At 38.3% G+C, this 24,935-nt stretch overlaps 1 protein-coding gene across 3 annotated transcripts in view; it reads right to left on the bottom strand.

Moving 5' to 3' along the window:
* MAGI3 (membrane associated guanylate kinase, WW and PDZ domain containing 3) overlaps nucleotides 1-24,935 on the bottom strand; it is a 231,851-nt gene that overhangs the window by 82,440 nt on the left and 124,476 nt on the right. For 2 of the 3 annotated variants that reach the window (XM_004769827.3, XM_004769829.3), the window contains exon 2: nucleotides 7,340-7,456. In XM_004769827.3, coding sequence (XP_004769884.1) covers nucleotides 7,340-7,456 — 117 coding nt within the window. Of the gene's footprint in view, nucleotides 1-7,339; nucleotides 7,457-13,201; nucleotides 13,263-24,935 lie in introns of those variants that run through there. The other variant, XM_013044408.2, reaches the window with a different exon arrangement.

Raw genomic sequence — 24,935 nt, forward strand, 5'->3', positions numbered from 1 at the left:
AAGCTGAAGAACAAGACCAAATCTAAAATTCCTTTTTAGAGGGTTTGTCTCCCAGGACTACTACCAGTACCAATTCTGTATTGACCAGCACCCAAACAGGTGAGAGAAACATGGTAACTTGAAAAAGGAGAGCTTAACACAAAAAATGATTAACTATTTACGAGGAATTAACTAAGAGGAAATAAAAGAGAACTTTAAAGAATAGCACCCTGAGGGAGAACACTCAAATAAGGAACAAACGTGGAAGAGAGGAATGTTCCCCAACTCTGGGATTCAGACTTCTCTGAGAAGGTGCCGTCGTAGCCTGGGGACGGATCTGGTTCATAGTTGATGGGTCAAGGTTGGCAGACAAGGAACAGTCTGCTGGAGTACTGATGAAATTCACCAGTAAGCTGGCTGTGGTGGGAGCTGTTTCGAACTTCTTAGAAAACCATCTGGGACACTGGCTGGACTTGCCAGAAACCCAGTAGGAAAGCACTTGTAGGGAATATTGTTGAAATCTGGGGAGCCAAGTGGGGTGCCCATCAAACTCATTAAGAAACTGCAAGGAAGTCAGCAGGTGCACTGGAGGAATTCAGGCCGCCTGTGAGGTGGGAAACTGACTGCTGGAGCACTGCTGAAACTGACTGTTCTTTTGCAGGCAGGAGCAAAAAGAAAAAGACACATTGGAAGTAGGAAAAGATGACTCTTCTTTCTCCAGTATACTTCCTGCCAGCTCCAAGATAATTTGATGTTGTACCTACCAGGTGGCAAAGGAGGAAAGTTGCAATATCATACCCAGGCAAAAAAGAGTAACTTGAAGTCAAGAGGCACTAAATAATAAATGGCAGACTAGTTTTCTGAGTGATTCTACCATGAATGGGAGTTGAATTTTCTCAGGTGTTTTTTTTTTCTGCATCTATTTGAGGAGATCATGTGTTTTGTTTTTCTTTTCCAGTCCATTACAATATAAATTTCAAATGTTATCCCAACCTTGCTTTCCTGTCACAACCCCTTGGTCATAATCTATTATCCTGCTTACATATTGCTATATATATATATATATATATATATATATATATATATATATATTTGCTAAAATATTTTGAGGAGTTTTAAGTTCTAGGTCCATGAAAAATTGTGGTCTAATATTATTTTCTTTTAATGTCCTTGTCTGGTTTTAGAATCAGGATAATGATCAGATCACAGATCTGAGTTGCGAAGTTCCCTCCTCCTCTATTTTCTTAAAAAGTCTGTGTAGAATTGATATTATTTCTTCAACTATTCAGAACAATTCACCTGTACCATCTTGGGCCTGATGCTTTCTTAATGGGAAAATTACAAACTACAAATTCAATTCCTTTAACAGATTGAGAACTACTATTAAGCTCATCTATTTCTTCTTTATTTTTAAGGATTTTATTTATTTAAGAAGGAGTGACAGACAGAGAACAAATGAGGAGGGACAGAGGGGGAGAGATATGCAGACTCCCCACCAAGCAGGGCGTCTGACTCAGGGCTCAATCCCAGGACCGTGGGATCATGGCCTGAGCCGAAAGCAGATGCTTAACTGACTGAGCCAGGCATCTCTCATCTATTTCTTCTTGAGTGAATATTGGTAGTTTTTTTCCTCCAAGGAATGTTTCCATTTTATCTGAGTTCAGTTTACTGTTGTCAGGTTGTTTAGAATATTTCTGACTGTCCACTTAACATCTGTAGAATTTTTAATGATGCCATCTCTCTCATTCCTAATAGTGTTAAACAATGTTTTCTCTCTTTACCTTCTATGGCTAGAAGTTTACCAGTTTTAGTGATCAGAAAAAAATCAACTTTGGGTTTCATTGATTACTCTAGTCTCTGTTTTCTAGTTTATTGACTTATGTTTATTTTCTTTCTTCTACTTAATTTGGGTTTATTTTGCTCTTTTGCTAGATTCTTTACTTTGCTCTTCTTTTGCTAGAAGTTCAGATCACTGATTGAGATCTTTATTATTTTCTAAGTATTTAACACTATAAATTTCCCTCTAAACACCATTGTAGCAACATTCCACAAATTGGTATGTTGGGTTTGTTATGTTCTGACATGCTAATTGATATGTGTAATATTTTGTATTTTTCCCTGTGGCTTTAACTCACAGGTTATTTAGAAGTGTGCTATTTAATTTCCAAATAATCAGAGATTTTCAAAATAATTTTCTGTTAAGTGATTTCTTGCAATTCCATTATGATCACAGAATACAATTTTATATGATTTAAACTCTTTTAAATTTATTCAATCTTGTTTTATGCCCTAGAATATGGTCTTCATTTGTAAATGTTCCTGTACCCTAGAAAAGAATGAATATTTTGTTGTTGGGAGGCATGTTCTAATACATAGCCATTAGGTCAAGTTGGTTCAAAGTGTTATCCCTGTTATAACCTTATTGATCTTTTGTTTACCTACCCTAAAGGAGGTGTTGAAATCTTAAACTCCAGTTACGAGGTTGTCTATTTTCTTTCAGTTCTTCACTCAGGTATCATTTCCATTCCACCTGAAAATTTCCTTTAGTATTTCTTCTAGTGCAAGTCTGTTGGTGAAAAATTCCTTCACCATTTTTTTTTTTTGGCCTGAAAAATTATTTAAGGATATTTTTGTTGCATGTAGAAATCTAGATTGGCAGTTTTTCCTTTCAGCATGTTGAAGATGACATTTCGTTGATTTTTGGCTTGTACTGGTTTCTGCTGACACGTCTATGGTCATTCTTTCTTCCCTTGTATTTAATGTATCTTTTTTCTGTCTGCCTTTCACATCTTCTCTATCAATGGCTTTCAGCAAGTAGATTATAATATATTGATTTTTTTTTAATGTTTCTTCTTGGGGTTTGTTGAGATCTACAGCTCTGTGGATTTATAGTTTTCCTCAAATTTGGAAAAATTTCAGCCTATAGTTCCTCATTTGTTTTTTTCCATATCTCCCCTCTTTGGTTTGACAGTGTGCATAGCTCAGTATGAACCAATCACAGTCCTGCTCTGCATATGACCCAATTTCTGAAAACAGCCCAATTTCTAGCTGTTTACAGTAAGAAGGTAAATCCAGTACCAGTTAGTCTTTCATGGCAGAAACAGAAATGTCTCTTTCTTTCTTTCTTTCTTTCTCTGGTAACTTTAAAAAACAAAAAGCTGGGGCACCTGAGTGGCTCAGTGGGTTAAGCCGCTGCCTTCGGCTCAGGTCATGATCTCAGAGTCCTGGGATAGAGCCCCGCATCGGGCTCTCTGCTCAGCAGGGAGCCTGCTTCCTCCTCTCTCTCTGCCTAACTCTCTGCCTGCTTGTGATCTCTCTCTGTCAAATAAATGAATAAAATCTTAAAAAAAAAAAAAAAGCTATGTTTTCAGTCTATTTCCTCTCTGTTTAAGTCTGATTCGTTTATATTGGTATGTCTTCAAGTTCACCAATCTTTTCTTCTGCAGTTTCTAATCTGCTGTTAAGCCCATCCATGAATTTTTGAAGTTCCATTTAATTCTTTAAAAAAAAAATTCCATTTTCTCTTTTATTTTATTCATATTTTTCTTTAAATCCTTGAGCATATTTATAATAACTCTAAAATGCTTACTTTGGTCATACCTGTTTATATGTCATCTATTTCTTTTTTTTTTAATCAGCTGACTTTTCTTTTGATTATGGGCCATATTTTCTTCTTTTTTTGTATATCTAATAATTTTTATTAGACACTGTAAATTAGGCATTGTAAATACTATGTTATTCCGTGTCGAAATTTTGTCTTCTTCCTTTAAAGGCTGTTGGTTTTCCCCTTTTCTCCCTTCCCTTCTTCCTTTCCTTTTGCTACCAATCAAGTTATATGCATATTTACTTGATCCTTTGGGGGCTTGCTTAATTAAGCTTTGTTAAAATGGGCCCCAAGGAGCTTACAACTATTTTAGCCCTACTAGTAAGCCATGACCCTTGAGTTCTCTCCACTCAGGTGGACTAGAACCCAGATTCTCCCAGCACTGCATAAACTCTGAAAACTGCTAACTTATGGCTCCCAGACAATCTGTGCATGCCATGTGGGGGTCTCATCCCATACATTCTCAGCTTAGTATTCAGCAACAGAGTCAAGGGGGTACTTATGCTTATTATTAGAGCTCCTTTTCTTCATAGCTCTCTTCTCTCCTTTCTTCATAGCTCTGTCCTGCAAATCTCAGGCACCTCAGACTTCTTGAACTCAGACTTCTGCCTTCTCAACTCAGAATCCTCTGTATTCTCCCTGGGCTTCCCCTCCTTATAACATGGCCCAGAATATGGCTCCAGGCAGAAGGCTGATGAAACCATAGGACTCCTTTGTGTGCAGTCTCCTTTCTACTTCTATTAGAGATCATAGTCTTGTCCCTTCAATAGAGTAGTAACAGTAGAAGTCTTTCTTTCTCTTATTAATTTTGTTGCTCAAATTGTTTCAGATCTTGTCAGTGGGCACCCCTTCTAGATGGCTTGAAAAAAAAAATGTGCTTCTGATATGTCCCCATAGTCTTTTGGGCATTTACATACTTTCTGGGATAATTACATGTTCCAAGCTCATCTTGTTCTTTCCTTGCGCCAGACCTGGAATCAGAATTTTCTCCAAGAAGATTTGATATCTTTTAGTAAAGAATGGTAATTACAGACCATTTGGTATGCTGTTACTGACATACCACTGCATTCTTGGAGGAGTTGTGGAAACTTCAGTGTCTCGGTGAATAGGTCCTCTTAGGATCTGAAAAGGCTGCAGCTGTTTGGACCTTATGAATGACAACCAAATAAACTGTAACTCCTTTCAAAACCTCACACTGAGGAGAAACTGCAAAACTAGGACATCACAAGTAAATTTATAAGAAGACCCAAGTAAAAGTACAGAGTACAGCCAAAAGTCCATGTTTTTATTAAGCTGTTTTAACAAGGGAAGAGGGAGCTCTAGAGCTATGAAACTAAAAATGCTACCCTGAGACACCTCACGCAGGCAAAATACCAAGTTACTTACAAGGTAATGAAAATCAGATTGTTTTTAGACCATTAAAGAGCAACGCTTTATGCCAGAAGACAATCAGATAATCAACTAATAGAATTAAGATAGTCAAGGAAGAAAATATAAGGCAAGGATTTCATATACATCCAAACAAACTTGTAAGCATAAAGGCCTTAGACCAACTGTGATGATCCTCTGACTCTTTCCTGGGAAATCTAGAAGAGAAGAAGCTTTAGAAAACCACAGTTATTGAAGAAACAACAACATAAGGATTGGTAGTTCTATTCGATGTGTATTTACCCACAGAATAAAGAATAAATGATGATAATAAAGGGGAGAGTGCGATACATAATGGCTGTTTGTTCTGTTAATATAGACACAGGTCAAGTATCAAAAAAAAAGTGAAAATGAGGAAAGCGTATGTGAAATGGAATAAGCTTGCTGATTATCTTTGGGGTAAAAAAATTATTTCAAGTCAGATGATGGGAGAGAGAAGGAAGGAGTAAGAAGCAATAACTAGATAATTTTAATATTGTTCACTGTTGGGACAAAAACAAAAAAAGGAAGGGAGGAAGAACAGAGTATTAATAGAATTATAAAGGTACCCATTAAAATAAAGATATAAACCTTTCTAACAGGGTAGAGAGGAAATAAAATGGACTATGCACGTGGTGAAGGCTTTTTTTTTTTTTTTTGACAGATCACAAGTAGGCAGAGAGGCAGGCAGAGAGAGAGGAGGAAGCAGGCTCCCTGCTGAGCAGAGAGCCCGATGTGGGGCTCGATCCCAGGACCCTGGGATCATGACCCGAGCCGAAGACAGAGGCTTTAACCCACTGAGCCACCCAGGCGCCCCCGTGGTGAAGGCTTTTTATACAAAAGATGTGTATATAGGTAAAATAGAAAACCATGACAAAATAGGAGACTCAAGACATAGATCACATCAATAAATATAAAGAAAGTTCCAGATTGTCTAAAACGTCCAACACTATTTGCAAACAAAGACCTTCAGAACGATGAAAGATTAAAACAACAGACAAAGATACACCAGGCAAATGCAAAGAAAATAAGGCAGGAGTTGCAATTCTGAAATCCGACCAGGTAGATTTACAGGAGGAAATCATACATAAGAAGTCAGATTTAAAGACAAAAACCAAAAAAATTTATAGTATGTAAAAGAGTCTGGACTTACACTCAGTGAGAGACTCTGAAAGATAATCTGGAGATGGACAAGAGTCACACATGCACTAAGAGACCAGAGCGAGGGGACATGGGAGGTGGGGAAGCAGCTAGAATGGGGAAGAGACGACACTGAGGGCCTACTCCAGGACATGTGGTTTGCACTCGTGTTCTCATTTCAATTCTTAGAACTACATAAGAGGTGTCTCTTGTTATTCGCATTTTATATATGGGGAGTCTGGGGTTCAGGAAGATCAAGTAACTTGTCCCAGGATCAAGATTTTTCACCTCATTCTTTGCCCCTACATATTGTTATCTGTTTAAAAAAAAAAAAAAAAAAGTTCAAGCAAGAAAGGGTGAGGGTCTAAGGCAGTACAGAAGGATTGGTATTTAAGGAACGTAATTGGGCAGGCTTAGTGTAAGAACAAGAAATTAAATAACAAGAAATTAAGAATTTCAGAGCCATTATAAAAACTACTATCTATACAAAGTTCAAAATATATAGAAAAGGAAAACCAGAACATCCTTTTAAAACCTTTTATTTTTTACTGCTTTTTATTCTTCCCCAGACTTCTGCTAACTAAAGCCAAAATGTAAGCATACATGGTTTCTTGTTACGTGTTAACACACACACGTATGCGCATGCATGCACAGCATCCTTACAACCACAACAACAACCAGGTCCTATGAAAACTACTGAGACAGGAAAAGATATACAAACATCTAGATAAGAATTCAACATGGATTACTACAGAGAAGGTACTGTGTTTCCTCCTTTTATTCCTTTGGGGAAGAGGCAGATCTTAAAATTAGCAATGTCCTAATAATGAATACAAAAATGTTTGTTCTCTGTGTATGAGGCACTGAGAGTGAAAAAGTTTATTATTTTTTCTTATTGAATAAACATTTGGAACTGAATTACAGAAGAAAATTTAGTTAGCAGAATATACATAGATAGTCTTAAATTCTTAAAGTCTAATGACTGTTTTTAAAGTTACAACATAGAATCTTCCAGTTTTTCTACTTTAAAAACAAAAGCCCTGCATGTTCTTGGAAAACTTTTTCCTTACCCAATTTTTGTTTCCTTCCAGTGCCCCAACTCAGTCTTCCCAATTTGGCATGAGATACTCTATTGAATTACTTCTACATGTTCGATTAGTTAAATAAGGATACGTTGCCCTACCTTCTTTTATTCAGTCTCATACTTACATGGAATTGTTCTCAGGTAGAGATTATCTCTGATCACTTGCTGCAATTTGTGGTCAATTGATCCTTTCTGAAACTGAAGACTCAGGTAATGTCGCAAATCTTTATTAATGACTTTGCCTACGAGAAAAACCACAGAAGACATCACATAACTGTTAGATCTCCAGTTAAATATTGACATTAGTGATTGAATACCCTTAAACCATTTAGCTATAGACAAGAAGAAATCAGAGTATTTTGCTAAAAACAACATTGTTTTCTAAAAACAAATGATTAGAGTACTATAATTAATAATATGTACCTATACTACCTAATGTGGGCATAATTTAACAACAGTAGGGGAGGGACAAGGTATAGATCAGAGAATATGACAAATACCCAAGATAATTTCCATTTATGGCTTTAAATGCCATCTATATACTGACAACTTCTACGTTCTTATCATGTCTCCATCCCTGACCTATGTCCACCAGGCTCCAAAGCCATCGAACTCATTCATATACACTGCAGATATATTTGAAAGTCAAACAAGCTAGCCAAAACAGAACTCTTAATTCCATTCTCCAGCAATTTTTCCTCTGCTCTACTTTTCCTTGTCTTAGCAAATAATAGCACCATCAATCCAGCAGAACAGACCCAAGGGCTGTAAGTCATCAGAAGTTTCTGATTTCTCCTTTCACTTCTATCCCTCAGATCCAATCAGTAGCAACTTTTGTCAGTTCTACCTCCAAAACATGCCTCATGTCCACTTCTCTCCATTTCCAGAGCCTCCATCATTTCCCATCTCGAATTCTGCAACAGACTTCTAATCTGTCTCCCTGTATTCATTCTTGCCTCCTTCTGCTCCCACCACTTACACAGAAGCCAGGTGAGATTTTGAACATAAACCAGATAATCACCACTCTGTTTAGTGCCCCCTCGCCAATGACTTCTTTTTGCACTCGGGATAAAATCCAAACTTCCACATGGTCTAGCTCTGTCATTCTCTGACTCAAACCCATTCACTAGCCACCCACTAGCCATGCTTCCTCCCACAATGGCCATCTTCCAAAAGGCCAAATGGACCCTACTTTGGATCCTTCTGCCTATCTCTGACTGCACAGGCATTTGCTGTCCACTCACTTGACTCCTAAACACAAGGTGATTTAATAAGAGGATGAAAGAGGGTTTTTTTGGGGGGGAGGGGTGGGAAATAAAAAGAGGACTATCAGAGGTCTCAAAAACATGTTAAGCAGAAAAATAGAGGATTACAGAAATCTGATAGCCGTGAATTTATAGTAAGGGTTGAACTTAAGTGAAGACCAAAGCCATCCAAACACTGTTCACTAGATAAGACTTCACATGGTTACAAAAGGACAATGCTACAACATAATGGATTACTATACTGGGTAAGAAACGACTAGGCAATTAAAATACACTCTTTGATTTATCTGGAACAGCTTAATTATGACAAGGATAGATAAGCCAAAAGGTTACTACAGATCAATTCATTCTTTTAACTATCATTCCATGATGTAGCATTTCTAGTCCCCCCCACTTTTTGGTCTTCTCTCACAGGTATAAACAAGCATAACCAAATGAGAGGATGTTAATTCAAGCAGGAAACCAGGGTGCTGCTAAAGTTTAGAGATAACATTCGGATCCTAAACTAATAAACACAAAGCAAAAAGTCCCCGTTTTGCCTTGCCAAAAATAGATCCTGAGGAAGGGTGACCCCTCTGTGATCAAAGAAGAAAGCCTGAAAGATATTTACAGGGATAACACAGAAGAAGCCCTGGTTACAGAACTGGTTTCTGCCAGGCATTCAGGGGTTCTACCAACCCAAGTTCCATTTAGATGGAATCATATTATGCCGTTTCTTATTTTTATCACAGTATTTGTTCACTGCTGGGTGGAAAAAAAACATAATTCATAATCAATACTGTATAGTCCAAGAACAAAGAAATAGACCCTCAACTCTATGGTCAACTAATCTCCAACAATGTCCAATGGAAAAAAGTCTCTTCAACAAACGGTGTTGGGAAAATTGTGGACAGCCACATGCAAAAGAATGAAACTACCACATTCTTATACCACACACAAAAATAAACTCAAAATGGATGAAAGACCTAAACGTGAGACAGGAAATCCATCAAAATCCTGTGGGAGACACAGCCACAACATGTTGGACCTCAGTCACAACAATTTCTTGTTAGACACGTCTCCAAAGGCAATGGAAACAAAAGCAAAAATGAACTCTTGGGACTTCATCAGGATAAAAAGCTTTTGCACAGCAAAGGAAACATTCAACAAAGTCAAAAGCAAACTATGGAATGGGAGAAGATATTCACAAATGACTTATCGGATAAAGGGCTAGTATCTAAAATCTATAAAGAATTTATCAAACTTGGGGCACCTGGGTGGCTCAGTGGGTTAAAGCCTCTGCCTTTGGCTCAGGTCATGATCTCAGGGTCCTAGGATCGAGCCCCACATCGAGCTCTCTGCCCAGCGGGAAGCCTGCTTCCTCTTCTTTCTCTGCCTGCCTCTCTGCCTACTTGTGACCTCTGTCTGTCAAATAAATAAATATTTAAAAAAGATTTAACAAACTTAACAAGAAAGAAAAATCAAGTCAAAAAATGGGCAGAAGACATGAACAGACATTTCTTCAAGAAGACATACAAATGGCCAATAGACGAATGAAAAATGCTCAACATCACTAGACATCTGGGAAATACAAATCAAAACCACAATGAGAGACCACCTCACACCAGTCAGAATGGCTGAAATTAACAACTCAAGAAACAACAGATGTTGGCGAGGATGTGGAGAGAGGGGAATCCTTACTCTGTTGTTGGGAATGCAAGCTGGTACAGGCTTTCCGGAAAACAGTATGGAGGCTCATCAAAAAATTAAAAATAGAACTATCCTATAACCTAGCAACTGAATACTAGGTATTTTTATCCAAAGGATGCAAACATAGTAACTCGAAGGGGCACCTGTACCCCAATGTTTATAGCAGCAATGTCCGAAACCATGGAAAGAGCCCAGATATCCATCAACAGAGGAATGGATAAGAAGATGTAGTGTGTAGACACACACACACACACACACACACACACACACACACAGACACACACACAGAGGAATATGACTCAGCCATCAAAAAGAATGGAATCTTGCCATTTGCAATGACATGGATGGACCTAGAGGGTATTATGCTAAGTGAATTAAATCAGTCAGAGAAAGACAAATGCCACATAATTTCACTTATATGTGGAGTTTAAGAAAAAACAGATGAACACAGGGAAAGGGAGGGAAAAATAAAATAAGATGAAAACAGAGAAAGAGACAAATTATAAGAGACTCTTAACTGTAGGAAACAAACTGAGGGTTGCTGGAGGGGAGGTTGGTGGAGGGATGGGGTAACTGGGTGATGGGTGTTAATGAGAGCACGTAATGGAATGAGAACTAGATGTTACATGCAACTGATGAATCCCTAAATTCTACCCCTGAAACTAATAATGCAGTATATGTTAACTAAACTGAATTTAAATTAAAAGAATACCATATAGTCTCATTTCTTATTGAACAAAAACATACCCAATAATGAGTTTATTTAGTCCAAATGCTTTGTAATAAATATTATACAAAAGCTTTGATGGGTTGTTACATAGGTACTTAAAAGTTTTAGTGATATTTGTGGATGTTTAGAGCTCTTGAATAAATAGAGAATGCATCACTGTTTTTTCCCATTTAAAATAATATGGTACTGGCTCCAATATCTAAAAATCCTCTATCCAACATATTTTCATGAATATTACTTCATCTGTGTATTCTATATAATGCCTCTAATTCAAGGATAATGCCTTGATAATGCCTCTAATTCAAGAAGATGGCACAAGTCAACACTTTTTTTTTTCTAACCCAGCTTTTGTGTTTTAATTTGAAACTTTCCTGTAAAATATGGTATAGCTCACAGAGGTAACCATATAATGCTAAGAATTCAGACTGGATTTTAATCCAATTAAAATAACAGCCATTAAATCAGATATAATTAAAGACAAAGCCCTAATAAAAGACATAGATCACGAGTTACAGCTTAAAGGGGCTTCTTACAGTGGAAATGAAGTTAAAACACCTCGTTTCCTGTTTCAAAGGCCTACAAGATCTTAAGACTGGGAGGCTAGTTAAAGCAAAAAACTAGATTTAAAGAATGGTACCTAGGATTACCTGGGCTGGAACTGCGCTCACTCTCAATTACCACCCCTTGCTGGGGTTCTGGATGCAGTGATGAAATGCATAGTTGCCAAGAACGGGGTAAGGGACAACTTCATGAATGTGATATTTTACTTCAAATGTGCAAGTCATTCAAAGAAGTCATCACACATCTTCAAGGATGAGGACAAAATATTACAAACAGCAGTGAAATGTCAATTATAAAAGATTAACAACTTATACAGGGTTGGCCTTCTTTCAGATTAATAATTAACAGTAAAATACAATGGATATTGTAGTCATCATGGACTTCCTTGCCTCAAGAAACCAAAGACCTTCTGTAAGGGGACATAGTACTATGGTTCCCTCTTTGATAGGATTTCAAGGAATTTGTTTAAAAAAACAAAAACTACAAATATCCTGAGTAGGCAGATGACTGTGGAATTACTAGAAAGCCAACAGAAACGTTAACTCACAAAAACACTGCTGAGTAAATCTATATTATCAAGTTGTATATAAAAGTCAGCCTTTTATTTAGGCAGAGTTTCACAGAAACTTGACATTTCAAGGGTATGAAAAACATTTACTTGGGGTTAATGCAGTTGTTGCTAAACAAGGAAGGGAAAAAGATTCTTCATAATTTAGCATTCTTACCCAGCCAGCCTTTGCTTTAAGTGTTAAATTATTCCCTGACTTCTAAGTGATTTATTAAGTTTATTCATGAAACACAAAAATGGATCGATATATCTTACACAAACAGCTCAGGTGGGGAAAAGTCTGTAATTGAAATCTCAATCATATGAATAAATCCAGATACTCAAGTTTCAACATACAAATCCTTAGTCAAAAGAACCCATCATTACAAATCCATACTTTCTGAGTATATGCAAATTAATATTCACTAGCAGGTCTCTCTGGGGAATCTGTGTGTAGAGATACCAGTTACAAGTTAGATAAACCCTATGGGGTACCAGTATGGGAGTAGCCGTTCAACCAGTTGTAAACTGGTCTCATTGTCAACATTTCACTGCCTTTTCCATAAGGATAGTCTAAGAGACTTTGCCAACCACTTCATAAAGACAAGATGGCGCATGGCTTTACTATTCTCTAATCCAGTAGTTAATTAGAAAATTGAGCACAGGGGATGAGATGAGTTTGACATATCTTGTTCTTATGAATTCACATGGATTCATGGTGATCATTCCATTCTTTTTTAAATACTTAAAATATTTTATATTTGTTCAATCTCTTCAAATTTTGCCATAGTTTCAAGTTAAGGCAATAGACTTGAGTTTTTATGATCAACTTCACACCTTTTGGAAACTGGAACATTGGTTTCCCTTCAGTTTCCTGGTACTTTCCATATTCTCCATAATTTCATAAAGAATATTGACAATAGCTCTGAGATCAAATCTTCAGTGCCTTTAACTCCTGAGAGGCAGTTTAGTTGAGTTTTGAAAATGTAAATTCATTTAAACTGAATGAAACTTTTATGACCTTCTCATTTTTAAAAAATTTAATTTCTCCCATTTCAGGCTGTTTGTTTTCCTTTTACTATTTGAAAAGTAATTCTGCTAGTTCAAGATTATGGAAGCAAGCAAAAATGGTACATGTCTGATTTCTGCCTACAAACAGCTAATATTAACAACATCTTCCCGACAGCAAGCCTACCTCTTCCTTCCTGTTGCTCTTGCTCCAGACACAAACTTAAAAGCATTTTGTGCTCTCTGAAGTATCTTAGCTCCTTTTGAGCTTTGGTCTGTAAAGAAGAAAATTCTTAAATGCTCATTTCTTTTTTTTTTAATTACTTCTATTAACATATAATGAATGTATCATTTGCCCCAGGGGTACGGGTCTGTGAATTGTCAGGCTTACACACTTCACAGCACTCACCATAGCATATACCACCCCCCCACCCCCGCCAAATGTCTATAACCTAACCACTCTCTCCCTACCCCCCTATCCCCAACAACCCAAAGTTTGTTTTGCTAGATTAAGAGTCTCTTACGGGGGGCGCCTGGGTGGCTCAGTGGATTAAGCCGCTGCCTTCGGCTCAGGTCATGATCTCAGTGTCCTGGGATTGAGCCCCGAATCGGGCTCTCTGCTCAGCAGGGAGCCTGCTTCCCCCTCTGTCTCTGCCTACTTGTGCTCTCTCTCTCTGTCAAATAAAATAAATAAAATCTTAAAAAAAAAAAAAAAAGAGTCTCTTACGGTTTGTCTCTCTCCCGATCCCACCTTGTTTCATTAAATGCTCACTTCCTACAGTCTACTTAGCTCTGTATAAATGTGATTATGTGCTCCTTCCATTTGCCAATCATAAACATCTTTTTAAAAAAAATGTGAGCTGCTTAGAGCTTTCTGTGTTCCCATAAAGCATTTCCTTATATAACTTTTCTTTAAGACATCTCTAGTCTTGGGGAGCATGGGTGGCTCAGTCAGTGAAGTGTCTGCCTTCAGCTCAGAGTCAGGATCCCTAGATCCTGGGATAAAGCCTGGCGTCAGGTTTCCTGCCCAGCACGAAGCCTGCTTCTCCCTCTCCCTCTCCCCTCCTCTATGCGTTCTCTCTCTCTCTCAAATAAATAATTAAAATCTTAAAAAAAAAATCTCTAGTCTCGGAACCACACCTAGAGATGTGATAAACTTTTAAAAATCAGTTGTCCTCAACAGCAAAAAAGTACGGGTATAACCATGTCCTAGTTCTCTTCCTTACTATAGGACAGCCTAGTGACCTTCCCCAATAAACTGTTCAATCTAACTAGCTCAACACAATGAATGTTACTCATTAGTCCTTTCCCATTAGCCCTAGAGGTGTATATTAGTGCTTCTTCCACCTCTTGAGCTCTACAGTAGTAAGAGAAAGCTGCATGAAAGTGGTAAGAGGATATACAGAAGTTTAACTCCTTGGTTAAGGTGGGATGCCCCTAAAACAAAATAAATCAAATGGTAGTCTACTTGTTTGTGAAACTGTTAATGGTATTTGAACAAGTCTTCTCGGGACACCTGGGTGGCTCAGTCGGTTAAGCATCTGCCTTCAGCTCAGGTCATGGTCCCAGCATCTTGGAACTGAGACCTGGATAGGGTTCCCTGCTCAGCAGAGAACCTGCTTCTCCCTCTCCCTCTCCCTCTGCCTGACGCTCTGCCTACTTGTGTTCTCTCTCTGTCAAACAAATAAATAAAATCTTTTAAAAAAAGGACTTCTCTAGAAAGTCAACCTACACATTTCACAGTAAAATATAATCTATGACACAGAAGTTATTCAAAGTTATTTTTAAAAAAGATTTCTTATTTATGTATTCTGAGAGAGAAAGCGCGCACATAGGTGTGCTGGAAGGGCAGAGGAAGGGGGAGAAGCAGGCTCCCCACAGAGCAAGGAGCCTGATGGAGGGACTGATCCCAGGACCCTGGAATCATGACTCAAGAGAAAGGCAGATGCTTAACTGACTAAGCCACCCAGGTGCCCCCAAAATTACCTTATACAGTTGTTGGACATACATGTTTGTCAGCTGAGCACCAAGCCATGATTTGTTTTTATAGAGTTAGTTCTAGTATCTAGCACACAAAGTGAGTGAATCAGTTGAATTTTGTATTTATGATTTTCATTTGACCCTCTCCATCCTTGAATACACAAAATTTTACAAGAGAATACTTACATGATAAAGCACTTTATAGTAGTCCATATACAACTTTATCCTAAACTGTTTCTTAAGCAATGAAACTGATTTTGACTATCAAAACACTAAAATAAATTTTCATTGAGGCAGCATGCTCTGTAAGTCTTTAAAAGTAGGTTTAATTATAGTTTATATGCTAATTCCTTAAATTCTGTTCTTTATTTATTAATACTTTTAAATATATTCACAAAATGGTATCTGGCTGTCCTGAAATATAAAATAAGGCTAAATTAACCATTCATACCTACTGTGTTCTAGCACCACTGGAGATAACTAGTCCAAGCAGGAAAAAAAAAAAAAAAACCACCCAAACCCTTCTGCTTTTCTTAGGGGGAAGATATAGGAATGAGAAGAGTATAGGAAATAGAGATCCCTAGGACTTATTTTAGAAATGTTATTATATATACTACATGCTATGTGCTTTCACTCCATGAAAACCTTTGAGGTTGGTGTTATTATTGTTCCCACTTTAGAGAGAAGGGGCTGAGGTATAAAGAGGTTAAGTAACTTGGCCAAGGTGACATCATTAAAGGTAGAAGACCTGGGTTCTGAACCCAGTCAGCCTAGCTCCAGAACCTGTCCTGGAGTACTGTGCTAAAAGCCCGGCCCCCACCTATCCATCTGTCTATCTATATCTTTTGATGAACTTCTTCTCTTGCATAAGCTTATTATGAGAACGGGAGCTTACATGAACTCTCTCAGTAAGCCCCTGCCCTACCTTGAAACAGCTGCAACTACCATATAAACAAGGCTGCACCGAGTCCTGGGTAGTAGGCACCTGGGGCTAAAGCAGGGAATGAGAGCTCACCCAAATGAAACCTGAAGCCTCGCAGGTTAAATGAACATTGAAGAAGACATTTCAAACACAAGAGCATTAGGAAAGATTAGCATAGAGCACTGTGGGAATCCACAATTTAGATTCTAAGTCAGGGCAGCCCGGGAAGACAATGTCACTAAGTAAGTTACAGTGGAGCTGAATCCTGAAGGATAAACAGGAGCTAGCTGGGCAAAAAAAAAGGGGAGGAGGGGAGTCGAGGGAATGGGACATACAAAGACACTTACTCGTGGTGGGAAAGAACACAGTGCTTACAGGAAGGGAGAGAAATCCAGTATAGCTGGTTCTTAGAAAGTGAGGAAGAATTCCCACAAGCTGAGACAAGAGTTCTGGGGACCAGTGGGTTGACTAGCACTTTACAACAATAAGAACAACCACAACTTAAGCCTGACACCAAGGCCCTTCATAATTGCTTTACGCTAACAACTACGGATATGTTCTTACTGGCCTGGCCACCTCAACATTTTGTACTTCCAATGTTATCTCATTATTTCTGTTCTGTCTTCTATCTCTACATCCATGGTTCAAAAGTTGGAGAACACGTACCTACAGAAACCTTTATGCCTCTGTCATCAGAGGCAAGTAGGAACGTAATGAATTTTTTTTTCTCCCCCCCCAACAGGTAAATTTTACCATTTAATTTTTAAAAATTTTTTTTAATTTTTTATAAACATATATTTTTATCCCCAGGGGTACAGGTCTTTGAATCGCCAGGTTTACACACTTCACAGCACTCACCATAGCACATACCCTCCCCAATGTCCATAATCCCACCCCCCTTCTACCAACCCCCCTCCCCCCAGCAACCCTCAGTTTGTTTTGTGAGATTAAGAGTCACTTATGGTTTGTCTCCCTCCCAATCCCATCTTGTTTCATTGATTCTTCTCCTACTCCCTTAACCTCCCATGTTGCAAAACCACTTCCTCATATCAGGGAGATCATATGATAGTTGTCTTTCTCTGCTTGACTTATTTCACTAAGCATAATATCCTCTAGTTCCATCCATGCCGTTGCAAATGGCAAGATTTTATTTCTTTTGATGGCTGCATAGTATTCCATTGTGTATATATACCACATCTTCTTTATCCATTCATCTATTGATGGACATCTAGGTTCTTTCCATAATTTGGCTATTGTGGACATTGCTGCTATAAACATTCGGGTGCACGTGCCCCTTTGGATCACTACGTTTGTATCTTTAGGGTAAATACCCAGTAGTGCAATTGCTGGGTCATAGGGTAGTTCTATTTTCAACATTTTGAGGAACCTCCATGCTGTTTTCCAGAGTGGCTGCACCAGCTTGCATTCCCACCAACAGTGTAGGAGGGTTCCCTTTTCTCCACATTTTCGCCAGCATCTGTCATTTTCTGACTTGTTAATTTTACACGTAATGAATTTTTAAAATAATGTATATAATTAAATTCTGACTCGGTCCCAAATCTGAAAAGCATGAAATGCTCTGGAGTCGCTTGAGCCACTGGTTGGTGTCCAGTACTGTCCCGAGTTACAGTCTGAAGAAACCCAGAGCAAAGCAATCACGCGACGCTGCCATCTGCCACAGAACCCTGCTGCCCTCCCCCAACCCGCCTCAGTCAGGAGAAAGTCTCCTGCTCATGGAGGTCACAGTCAGCGTCGATTTTATCCCCAGCTTTATAGAGATAATACTGACATACAACACAGGGAAGTTTAGGGTGTACAATGCCATGATTTGATACACACATATGCTGTGAAATCGTTACTGCAATCAGGTTACCTGGCACCTCCAACTCCCCACATAATTATCATTTTTTTGTGTGTAGATGGTGATAAGAAGTAAGATCTATTCTCTTAACTTTCAAGTATCTAACCCAATATTGTTAAGTTACAGCTACCATGTTAGGTACAGTCATGTTAGTTAGTCACCCAGAACCTACTCGTCTTACAGATGGAAATTTGTACCCATGGACCAACATCTCTCCATTTTCCCCACCTTCAGTCCCTGGCAACCACCCTTTTGCTCTCTATTTCCATGAGTTTGGCTTTCCTAGAATTAGTAAGAGAACACACAAGTAAAAAAACACACAGTAGTTGTCTTTCTCTGTCAGAGGTCATATTTTTTGGCTACATTACATATTTATGGCAATTGTTAAAATGGGAGGGTCCATTCTCCAATGGTTTCTGAGAGCAGCCACCACAAATACACAGGTCACATTTCATCTTACTGCCTGGGGTCCTATGTCACAGGCAGTCTGAGGTCAAGTCTGCTGTTCCATACCTGGTTCTTGCCCTGTGCACCCAAGAAAGGTTTTCTTTTTTCCCTCCCTTCCTTTCTTTCCTTCCTTTCCTCCTTCCCTTCTTCTCTGCCTCTGGAACTGAGAGCGTAGCTAAACAAAGAATTCTTTGGTTTAGGTAGACTATACATCTGAAAAACCTCTGAACTGTACCGAACTAAATATATTCATTTCCTGAATGCCTAATACTGCGTAGTACATGTAGAATTCAATGTTAATGTAGCACTGAACTCGTTTCATTATATTCAAATTATGTGTAAGTAAAACACATTATCATGCTTTTTAAAGAAGTTTTTATGGTTTTTATTAGTTTAAACAAAGCAAGTATTTCAGGGTAGGATATATTTGCAAATAACTATCATCTCTCTGAAAAAAACTCGGATGCATGGCCAGGATCAGAATTATAAAGAAAAAGAGTGGGTGTCCCAGAGGAAAATGTCATTGTACCTCTGTATGCTCTTCCTTCTGAGGCAACTACACTGCTCCAGTTAACACCCTGCCCTACCCTTTGAACCTTCACCTCCAACTATTACCACCGGTTTCAGTTTTCTGTCTACTCTACCGGGCACCTCCCAGTGTTGTGTACATATAAATACTGTCAGAGCAAAAGGTCTACACACTGGCCACTTGTCCCCCTGCTCTTTGAAGCCAAGACCCAAGCAGAGCTCTGAAGTCCGCAGCAAGAAGCTCCTGTTTTCATCTCTCCTCCCCGCTGGTTCTTGCTACAGAACAGTGGGGCACACTTCGGCCTCCCTCGCTGGGTCTTAGGCTTGTATGAAGTCAGGAACTCTTATTTAACTCTCTTCTCCACAATGCCTAACGTAGTGCTGCGTAAACACTTCTCTTAAACACACCAAACTAACATTTTAAATAATATTGTTGCTATACTGATAGACTTTCAAAAATCCATCTCAGAAAAAATACTTCTACTGTAATTCTTAAAGACAAGGAAATCCTTTCATAAAGCAGCAGCATTAAAAATAATGTTTTCAGTGTAACAATGTGGTCAAATGCTTAGGATATATTTTAAGTGAGAAAAGCAGGTTGCAACACAGAATATTCATTTTGACCTCAAACTGAAACAATCTCAGGACATGCAAATAAACATACATAAGACAAACTCCTATTTAAATACTTAAAAATACTAAGAGTATTACTGCAGGGTATAATTATTGGGTAATTTTCTTTAAAATAATTTAAAATAAATTTCTTTAAAATAATTATTGTATAGTTTTCTTTAAAAACTATTTTCCTCATGGTTTTTATATTTGCAAATTTTTTACAGTGAGAACCTATTGCTATAATATGAAAAAACTTTTAGAAAGCAGATTGTATTTTCAAAAACTGTGCCCCTCAAAGGTCATTAGTGGAAAAGGAAGCTTGACCCATGGCCCTAACATGACCAAGAAATGTGCTAGAAATCTACGTGAATGCTGAGACTATTTGTGTGGTTTTCTTTTAATCATTTTTTTTTAAAGATTTTATTTATTTATCAGAAAGAGAGAGGGGGAGAGAGCGAGCACAGGCAGACAGAATGGCAGGCAGAGTCAGAGGAAGAAGCAGGCTCCCCGCTGAGCAAGGAGCCCGATGTAGGACTCCATCCCAGGACGCTGGGATCACGACCTGAGCCAAAGGCAGCCGTTCAACCAACTGAGCCATCCAGGCGTCCCTAATCATTTGTTTTTAATAAGTGTTGTTTTTGGGGTGCCGGGGTAGCTCAGTCAGTTAATTATAATTTTTGAAGTTTTTAAGCTAAAGGCTGCTTTTATCTAAATGCTTTTCCTTTAAGATACTAAGCCCTTGGGATGCCAGGGTGGCTCAGTTGGTTAAGCATCTCACTCTTGATTTTGGCTCAGGTCACGATCTCAGGATCATGAGATCAAGCCTCACGTCAGGCTCTGTGCTGGGTGTGGAGTCTGCTTAGGATTCTCTGTCTCCCTCTCTCTACCCCTCCCCTCCACTCATGTTTGTGTTTACCCATCTCTCTCTCACTCAAAAATAAACAAAAATAAAAGATAAATTGAGATATATTATTAAAAAAATTAGTATTATTTTTACCCTACTAGGTTAAATTGCAACCATTTTGCTTTTAACTGAAACTCTCAAAATCGATAAGCTACAGAACTAAAATCTACATTTGAAAAATAAGACAGAAATCTTCAGTCTAGAAAAGACATGACAAAAATCACAATTTTCCCTTAAGAACTCATTTATCAGGAAGAACAAAGTGAAATGAACCTTCCTAGCAGAAGACAGTGGAAAAAATAAAGAATAAATCATCAAAAGTGGGTCCTTTTCTTTTTGAGGTTCTTATTTGATGGGATCATGTGGATTTAGTACTTAAAGAAAAACAGTATTTGTAAAATACTATCCTGTGGCTATTTACAATTTTTTCTTTGTGACACTCATGTCAGGAATCATTAGCAAACCTGTCATAATGCCAGATAACCAGTGTCTGCTTGGCACACCAATATCTGAATCACAGTATTAATGCTTCATCCTTTTGACAAGAGGGTACAAAGCCATCTATTGCGCACTGTCATTTTACCAAAAACAGAATAACTGGGTTATATGTCCAAGACTTGAGGTGGAAGATCGGTTACTAAGGTTTCATTATAACAGCTGATACAGACAGCTGCAAGGGAATACAGAGGTATTTGATTAGAGCTCTGACCAGAACAATGGATACTAGAGAGTTCCTATTTTTAAGATACATCATTATGTAAACAATCTCAACCTCTGGGTTTGAGTAGTAGAATAAATATAGTTAATCACTATTAAATAAGCAATTCCACAGCCTCTTCTTCTCTGATTGATTTTAAATAAGGGACTTTATATGAATCCTTAGAAATTTTCTAAAGTAGGTGGTTAAAGGTCCTATAAATTATAGTATATACCAAAAGTGATTTGACTCTAGTGGGAATCAACACTCATTAAAATTATTTAAGCATTTCCCATTTTCATTTCTAATCTCTATGTTTAATCAGGAACATATTTTGAAAGATTTTAAAGTTATCCTTAAAAATACGGTTATAAAAAAGTCAAAATTCCAAAGAAACATTTTGGAGGATAAATGGCCACTTCTATGCACATCCCCCATTTAGATTTCTCCACCAAGACTACTTTCCCCCACTCACCCTACCTGTAAGGCTGAGTGAATCAGGGCCTTCCAGAAAATGTCAGCAGATCCATAGACTTCCATTTCTCATTAAAGGATAGGAAGGAAAGAAGGAAGAAATCAATACCCCTAAAAAATAAACCAATGGCAAGAAACAAATCTATTCCAGAAGACGATGGAATTGCTATAAATTCCAGCATCAGTTAGTCAGAACTAAGAAACTGCACACTCTAAGAACCATAATCAAGAGTACTAAGTGGCGTTAACTAGCTTGATAATCTTGAATTTAGGTTCAAGTACTAAAAGAAAATCTTTTGGGTTATTGGCAGTTATCAGTCACTTTTACCAAAATGAAACAAAACAAAACACCCACAAAACCCAAAAACAAACAAACAAAACAAAAAACCCCCAAACTCTGTTTCCAGTACAGAAGAAATGAGGAATAATCAAAAACTGAAGGAAAAAATATTATAATGTAAACCTGAAACTAATATATAACACTGTATGTTAATTGCACTGCAATTAAATTTTTAAAAAATTGAATTAGCTATGGATATCTATCAAAGTGGAAAGCTATGTAGCTATAAAAGAAGAAATTAGACTATAAAAAATTAATCAAAAAAGGGGGAAGAAAGTTAATCTCTGTCCATCCAACATTAACTTTAAGGGAGACAAAATACTGAGAAAATACCAGAAGCTGAGAGGCAATGCTCTAGCTCATAAGCCCAGCACATTCGGCAGACACTGAATAGGAAACATTCAGAAGGGCCCCAAAGACTTCTCCAGCTCACATGGGTTCTGGGAGGGCATAACAGGGTTGAAGGAAGAATTTGTTAGCCAAGCACTGCGATTTTTCTTGTCCTAGGGTCTTAAGTGGGAGGTATGATGGCAACAGGCAAACCTACTTCAAAGCTGCAGACCAGAGTGACTTTGAGAGTGGAATGATACATGCTGATCTCCAAAACAAAATGTGTGAGCTGCTGCTCCCCATTCCTAACAGCAGAGGACAGAAAGTTCAGAGAGAAACGGTGACAAAGTCCCCAAAATGTAGCTGCCCTTTGCACTGGCTTGCTCCCTAAGGCCCTGTACCTCACCAGACATCTGAAGCTATAAAGAGAGGCTAGATACTTCTACATCAAGCTGGAGAGTTCATGTGCTAATGATAAAAGCCAAGGGGAACCCAGGGACATAGGAAAGGTACTAAAGAAATAGCACAGATGGGCTCTAAGCAGAGAAATAACAAGAGCAGACAGGGGTGTATTAAAAACTAACTGGGGAATACACAGGGGAAGGAGCCAAAAACAGCCGAGGGTCACTGTCCAGGTGAGAGATGATTTAGATCAGCAGTCATACTGGAGAAGAAAAACAGATTTGAGATTCACCGCATATACCGCATATATGAAAAGATTTTCAACACGAAACACTATCCTTAGAAGAAGTGGTTGTGGTGCCTGGGTGTCTCAGTCCATTAAGCGTCTGCCTTGGGCTTAGGTCATGATCCCAGGGTCCTGGGGATGGAGCCCCGCATCAGGCTCCCTGCTGAGCTGCCCCCCCCGCTAGTGCACACATGCTCTCTCTCTCTTTCTCTCTCTCTCCCCTAAAAATAAATTTTAAAATCCACTAAAAAAAAAAAAAAAAGTTGTCATATTTGAACCTTACAAAGTCTCAGATTACAGAATGATCTACAAAGTATTTTATTAAAAAAAATACAAAGTATTGTTTGGAGAAGACATGTTAGCCTAAACCAACTGCTTTCAGAGATAAGCTAACACAACTGCATAGCTGGGGGGGGGGGCAGTGGGGAGGATGCAAATAAAGTAAGAAGATGTAGGGATTATTTTTTGCGGTAGGACTTCACAGTTGCATGTGGAAGCTGATGCTGGCAAGCAATCTTTCAATAATCACTCGAACAAAATGACTCAGTCCATGCTTAGGTTATGAGATCATGAATACATGCCAACAGAAGAAGTGTACTAATTGTACTTGTGGCTGGGACAGCATTATACACGGATTTTAAAAATGCAGTATCTCAAGTGACTTGGATGGAAAGGAGACGGTGATCTGGAAAGCCATGTTACAGGGCTCATCTCAGTGCTAACAAAATACTCAAGGTGTATGCTGAAGAGCTGGAACAAAATTTTTACATAAAATAGTGGGGCAAAGTATTTCTAAATTTTACATATATGTAACTAAATTAGGTATTAAACATAGAAATTGATTCTATCCCTCAAAGTTTAGATTCTTGCTACCTAGTCAAAGAATATTTTTCAAAGTGTCTTTTTTTAAAAACTGTGGGATAGCTTAACTCCAGGGTCTGCTAATATTTGGACTTAACGTGATATTGTGAATAGAACTCGTAAGCCTTGGCAATCTGAAGAGTGAGGGAAAAAGAGACAATAAAAAAAGATCACTTCAGTTTTCTAACTTGAATCATCAGGTGAATCTAAATTCCATTAAAAAAAAAAAAGTAGACAAGGGAAAGAACAGTTTTGGGAATTGAAGCAAGAAATTAGGCTATGATTTGGGGGCATGTTATTTGAGATGCTAGTGAGGCAGACTCCATGTGAAAATTTCAAGACATCTGAATTTAGAGCTATAAATTGGGAGTCTTCAGCTCACAGGGATTAACTGACAAAAGTGGCCTTGGTTGGGATGTGGGGCAATAAGGATCTGATGTACTCCTGATAGGAGTTGCCACCACCTTCCTCAAAGGCATTATGGAAATATCTGTAACATGTATTTGCCTATTCTGACCGAAGAGCTCCACTAAAGGTCTCTTCACACATAAACGTAAACAAATGTATAAGGTGAGTGTTCATCGCAGCATTATTCACAAGGAACTTAAATCTCCAACTACAGGTAACTGGTGAGTGACGGTAAATGATGAAACACACCTTCGAATACTGATGCATCATGGACTCTGACCACACTGTTGAGTAAAACAGAGGAAGCCAGAGAACAATGTTCAGTGCAAAGTGTCGTTTATGAAACAGGTGCACACTTTTTATGTGTCTCTATGCAAAACTGTATTCTAAAATGGGCTCATCTCTGAATGGTGAGAGGTTAAATGATTTTTACCCTCATCTTTGTAATTCTCTATTTGTTTGAGAGGTTTATTGAAAAAATCCAAAGTATACCATTTTTAAAGAAAGCTATAAAGTTTTTTTTTCCCTTTTTTCTTAAGTGTTTTAAGAATTAGAGCACAATATAATCTTGGAGGTAAACAATAAAAACAGGAGAGGAAGACCACCCTGGCTGAGTACAGCTGGCTTTCCAATTTCAGGGCTGTATAACCAGAAACACATTGTCAAAGTTGGAGCACCATCCCAGGCTTGAGACCAAACAATCAGGCTGGAGAAGTTAGTCCTGAATGACCTAGGCCTGTAATTTGATTAGTGAAGTGACAGTGTGACTGGCTATTTCCAGAGATCACTCACAGAACTGGTTTCTGAACCCTGACTCCAGGACTGGGTGCAATATTGTGATTTAGGACAAGTTGGGGTGTGACCAC

The sequence above is a fragment of the Mustela putorius genome, unplaced genomic scaffold (assembly GCF_011764305.1).
Source record: "Mustela putorius furo isolate JIRA1106 unplaced genomic scaffold, ASM1176430v1.1 tig00000585_pilon_pilon_pilon, whole genome shotgun sequence".
NCBI lineage: Eukaryota > Metazoa > Chordata > Mammalia > Carnivora > Mustelidae > Mustela > Mustela putorius.